This window comes from Sinocyclocheilus grahami, unplaced genomic scaffold (assembly GCF_001515645.1).
Source record: "Sinocyclocheilus grahami isolate Dianchi unplaced genomic scaffold, SAMN03320097.WGS_v1.1 scaffold75.1, whole genome shotgun sequence".
In the NCBI taxonomy this organism is placed as follows: Eukaryota; Metazoa; Chordata; class Actinopteri; order Cypriniformes; family Cyprinidae; genus Sinocyclocheilus; species Sinocyclocheilus grahami.
This window is the reverse complement of record NW_015505254.1, coordinates 1-4,467: the sequence shown is the minus strand read 5'-3', so window position 1 is coordinate 4,467 and position 4,467 is coordinate 1. Positions and strand designations below refer to the sequence as shown.

At 40.7% G+C, this 4,467-nt stretch overlaps 1 protein-coding gene across 1 annotated transcript; it reads right to left on the bottom strand.

Annotated features, from left to right (window-relative positions):
* Positions 1-631: 631 nt before the first annotated feature.
* LOC107585902 (myb-like protein X) lies at positions 632-4,155 on the bottom strand. Its single transcript, XM_016273082.1, has one exon. It carries the CDS (start codon positions 4,153-4,155, stop codon positions 982-984), a length of 3,174 nt encoding a protein of 1,057 aa, XP_016128568.1. The 3' UTR covers positions 632-981.
* Positions 4,156-4,467: the final 312 nt, after the last annotated feature.

The following is a 4,467-nucleotide window of genomic DNA, read 5'->3' as shown; positions in this document are numbered from 1 at the left end:
CAGGCATTGTGTGTACTTTTGTATAAGAATGATGATTTAAACACTTATTATACAGTTATACATTTTCATTATGCATACTATTATCTCAACGTTTTGATTTTAAAGTCAAAACTTGTATTTTTATTGTTTTTTATATTGTGTTTGGTGTTTCAGTGTCGAGTAAGTATCTGGTAGAGCAGGACAAATAAGTGTATTTCAGTATTTTATTCTACTTTCAAAAAAAAGCAAACAGCTTTTTTAGACAAATAAGCCAGCATGTGAAACAGGAACTTGACAAGATCATGACTGATGTCAACTAACAACACCTCGCCTTGCTTGTGGGATCGAAACATCTCAAGTTTTGATTTTAACAATGATCTGTATGAATATGACAAGAAACAAAGAAGGTATCATAGTATGTGAACTAATCCAGTGTAAAATCATAAGAACACCATTAAACTAGTGCCAAAAATCAGCAAGGTGTTCATGTCATTCACATCACACTATGCATCTGCATATTAAAGTGTTCCGGATACTAATCAGGAACACAGAGGAAAGTGCAAGCATTGAGGTTTTAGTTCAATTCTCTTAGTTAAGTTCTGAAGTATGTCAGTATACTGCTAGTGCAGCCTGACCAACTGGAGGGCTCTGCATCATGAATAATTAAATTATTTGTGCTGTGCGAGTCCTACGGTGTCTATTTTCAGTGGGCTGTTGATAGCTTCTCTACCAAGCACACAGGACTCACTATGGGTCTCTGATAAGGAAAAGGAAGTGCCACTATTGTAAACCCATTAATATGGGTCCAATCCTGCTCCTGGAAGGCCAATGTCTTGCAGAGTTCAGTTCAAACTTGCCCCGACACACCTGTCTGGAAGTTCTAGTAATCCTGAAGACCCTGATTAACTGGTTCAGATATGTGTAATTGGGGTTGGACCTAAACTCGGCGGAACAGGAGAAGGATTGGACACCCCTGGGTTAGCTGAAGGATTTACTATTGTTCTAATAACTGTTCTCCGTGTGAGCAGTTGTTAATCTTGGATATCCTGCGGGCCCAAAAAACCTTGCTTCGTCCAACGAGAAAGTGCTTAAAGTGTCTCTGCTGCTGAGAGTCTGTTTTAAATGACCATCGATTACTTTCGTTCTCCTGTTTCCATCCGACTGTCTGGAATGGAAGTCTACACTTGCAGTGTCATCTTGGCTTCCGTTTTCCGATTTATTAATGATTTTGAGGTCTGTAATTACTGTGATTGTTGGACTCTGAGGCTCGATACACTCTGTCTGAGATACATGTTCAGGTTGCAAATTGTGTTCTGAACTCTCCAGGGTCTCTTTGTTACTTGCTTCCTCTGTTTGGGATAAATGCGTGGTTTCATCAGTCATATTTTGTTGATTACTTCTTTCTGACTCTTTTCCATTTAGGTCGACATTCGTCGGTACATCCTGATGTTCAGATTCAGATGGTGCTCGCTCTTCAGATGTTGCTGTTGTCCCTAGGTTTATGACATCATCTGATATTGAAGTTTCCTGTCCAGCAATGTCTTTTTGATTGGTCTGTTCTTCATTACTCTGTCTTGACCAAGTAGAGACCAAAGAACCTTTAGCATCTCCAGCCTCCTGGACTCTTTCATCTTTGGTTGAGGTATGTATGCTGTCTTTGGAGTGATTACTGTGAGCATCTGCTTCTATGGCTTCAGCTTTGGTCTCTGTTTTCAAGCTTTCAACTACAGACTCTGTGTTCTCATTGAGATTTTTCCTTGCAGGAGTTTCATCTGCAATTTCATCTCCACTCTTGAGTGTTTCATCAAGGCCCTCGATATCAGTACTTGTTGGTGCGTCTGTAGCATTTACTTCACCATTTAGCCTCTCCTCGGTTTCTTCCGAGATAAGACCCTCTTCATCAAGAGGCTCGATACATGTCTGAAAATACCTTGATTCTTGGTGTATGTTAATCCAGTTACTTACTAGATCCACCCCAGCTGCTTTAGTTAAAGCTTCTGAATGAATGGCCAGATCTTCTGAATCGATGCTCAGAACTAGATCTTTGACTTTCTCCACAGGCTGTGATTTCAGTGAATGGGAAACAGATGAGCCACCATCATTATTTACAGAATTCACTTTCCTCTCCAAAGGTTCCACTGGATCACCATCCATTACTTCAGGAGCATCTCTACTTCTCAGTTCATTGTCAGTACCTTTCAGTTCTGACTCATTTGGTTCTTGTGCTTTGGCATCTGCCGAGACAATGTAATTTTCTGTATCCTTATTGATTGTCTCCTGTGTTCTCTGAGCGGTTACGTTTTCTATGAACATTGTTGCAGATGTTTCTGATTCTTTATTAGCCTCTTCTTTGTCTGCTTTTTGATTGTCACTGGCCTGGTCCTCATGTTCATCACCCAATTGAGACTCTCTTTCTGAGGGAACAAGTTCAGCATCTGACTTGTTTTCAATCTCTTGCTCGTTGTCATCATGTTTTTTTTCTTCTTTCGCATCTATATCAGTTTCTGGCTTTTCATTATCATCTATAACTTCTTGAGCCCTATCACCAGTTGTCTCACCCTCTGATTTACCTTGCGTTTCCTCTTGGAGATATTCTTCTACCTTCTCAGCCTCTTCAAGACTGACGTCTTGTCTCTCTCCATTTTCAGCATCTAGCAGGTCATTATTCACCCCAGCAGGTTCATCCACTTCTTCCTTGGTACTGGCCTCTGTGTCATCATCGAGTGCCCCCCTCGAACCTACTTCATTTTGTTCTTCCTGTGAAACGGATTCCTCATTTTGGTCCTCAAAGTTGACCTCTAGTTTTTGGGCTGTATTTTCATCAGAAACGGCCTCTTCTTTTCCATCCCCTGCCTCTAAAGTATTCTCACTAATTTTGTTCATATCTGTCACCTCTTTCTTTGGCTCTTCTACCAACTTTTCACCCGTTTCTAGCTCATTCTCTACACAATTTCTATCTGCTCCCTCTGCCATCTCATCTATCTTCTGGTCCTCCATCTCTGCTTCTTCTTCCGCTTTCTGAGCCCCATCTTCCATTGTTTTGTCTTTCCCTTTTTTGGTTTCTCCTCCATTATCATCCTCACTGTTTGGCTTCTCTTGCCCTTCTTCCTCTGCCTCAACACTAAGTTTGTTTCTAACCTGTTCATCTTCTGTTTCGCTCTGTTCATCATCCTCTTTATCATTACCTTGTGTCCTCACATATTGAACAGCCTCTGACTCATTTTGTCTATTCCCAGTCTCACTAGACAGTTCTTCAGCTTCACCTTCTTTATGTTCATCATTCACCCCATCTTCAAATTTTTCTGTACTGTTCTCATTTTCTTTCTCTTCTGCATTTAAATTTTCGCCACCCTCTAACTCATTTTCTTTCTCACCATCTTGGGTCTCTTCATCCCCAGGTTTCTCTGTCTCCTCTTTTCCCAGACTTTCACTTCTATCCTGAACCTCTAGCTTTTCTGCAGCTTCTTCCTCTGCCTTATCTTCACTAGATTTTTCTCCATCTTCCACCTTACCATCATCAACCTTGTCATCTGTCTCCTGTACCATTTCCCCAGTGGACCTATCAACCTCAGCCTCATCTGCTAGGTCTTCTCTTTCATCTCTGTCTGTCTGTCCATTGCTCCTCCTCTCTATGTTCTGATCTACGTCATCAGCATCTCGCTGCCTCTCAGTGTCACCTGCATCTGTTTCTGTACCATTCTCTGTCTGAGATGCCTGACCCTCTCCATCCATCTCTGAGACCTCAGTGTCTGTATTTCCAGTGTCCAACATTTCAGCATGTCTCTCTGGTTCTTGTACTAATGATTCTTTGTCTTTTTTAGACTCTGTATTAACCTGTGCATTTGTATCATCTCCATCCATAACTTTCTCCTCTGCCTCCCCAGTTTCAGTTTTTACTTCCTCTCTTTTATCTTGTTGTTCAGCCTCATTTGTACTCTCACTTCGTTCTTTCGCCCTGTCTAAACTTTCTGCTCCCTCCCGAGTCTCATTGATTTCTTGTACTACTTCTTCTGTGTGGAAATGAGGTTCCTGTCCATTTGTCTCTTCTGCAGGCTGACACCTCTCAACATTATCATGCACCCTTTCCTCACACACAACTTCCTGTGTGTTGGCTTCACTTTCATCCAAAATGTCATCCCGTGTATTTGATGGTTGTGGCGAAGTGATTTCAGTCATTGCGGTTTCTGTAAAAGTGAGCATTTATAATTAAACCATTTCAAATTTATACATATTTACAAACACAAAACTGTCAATATTTTAATATAAATTTATACTCATTTGTTGTGTAAAAAATGTATCTTTACTAGTGCCATTTTGGAAATAAATAACTCTGTAAATAAATAAAATTTGTCGTTGAGCTTTATATGATCTGTGGACTGTGTTAATTAAAAGACGATTATTTTTTTTTACCTTGGCCATCCTGTTGGGTCTTCACTGAGGCCTCTTCATCTTCCTCTGTGCTTGTATCACTAAACTCTGGCTCTGAAC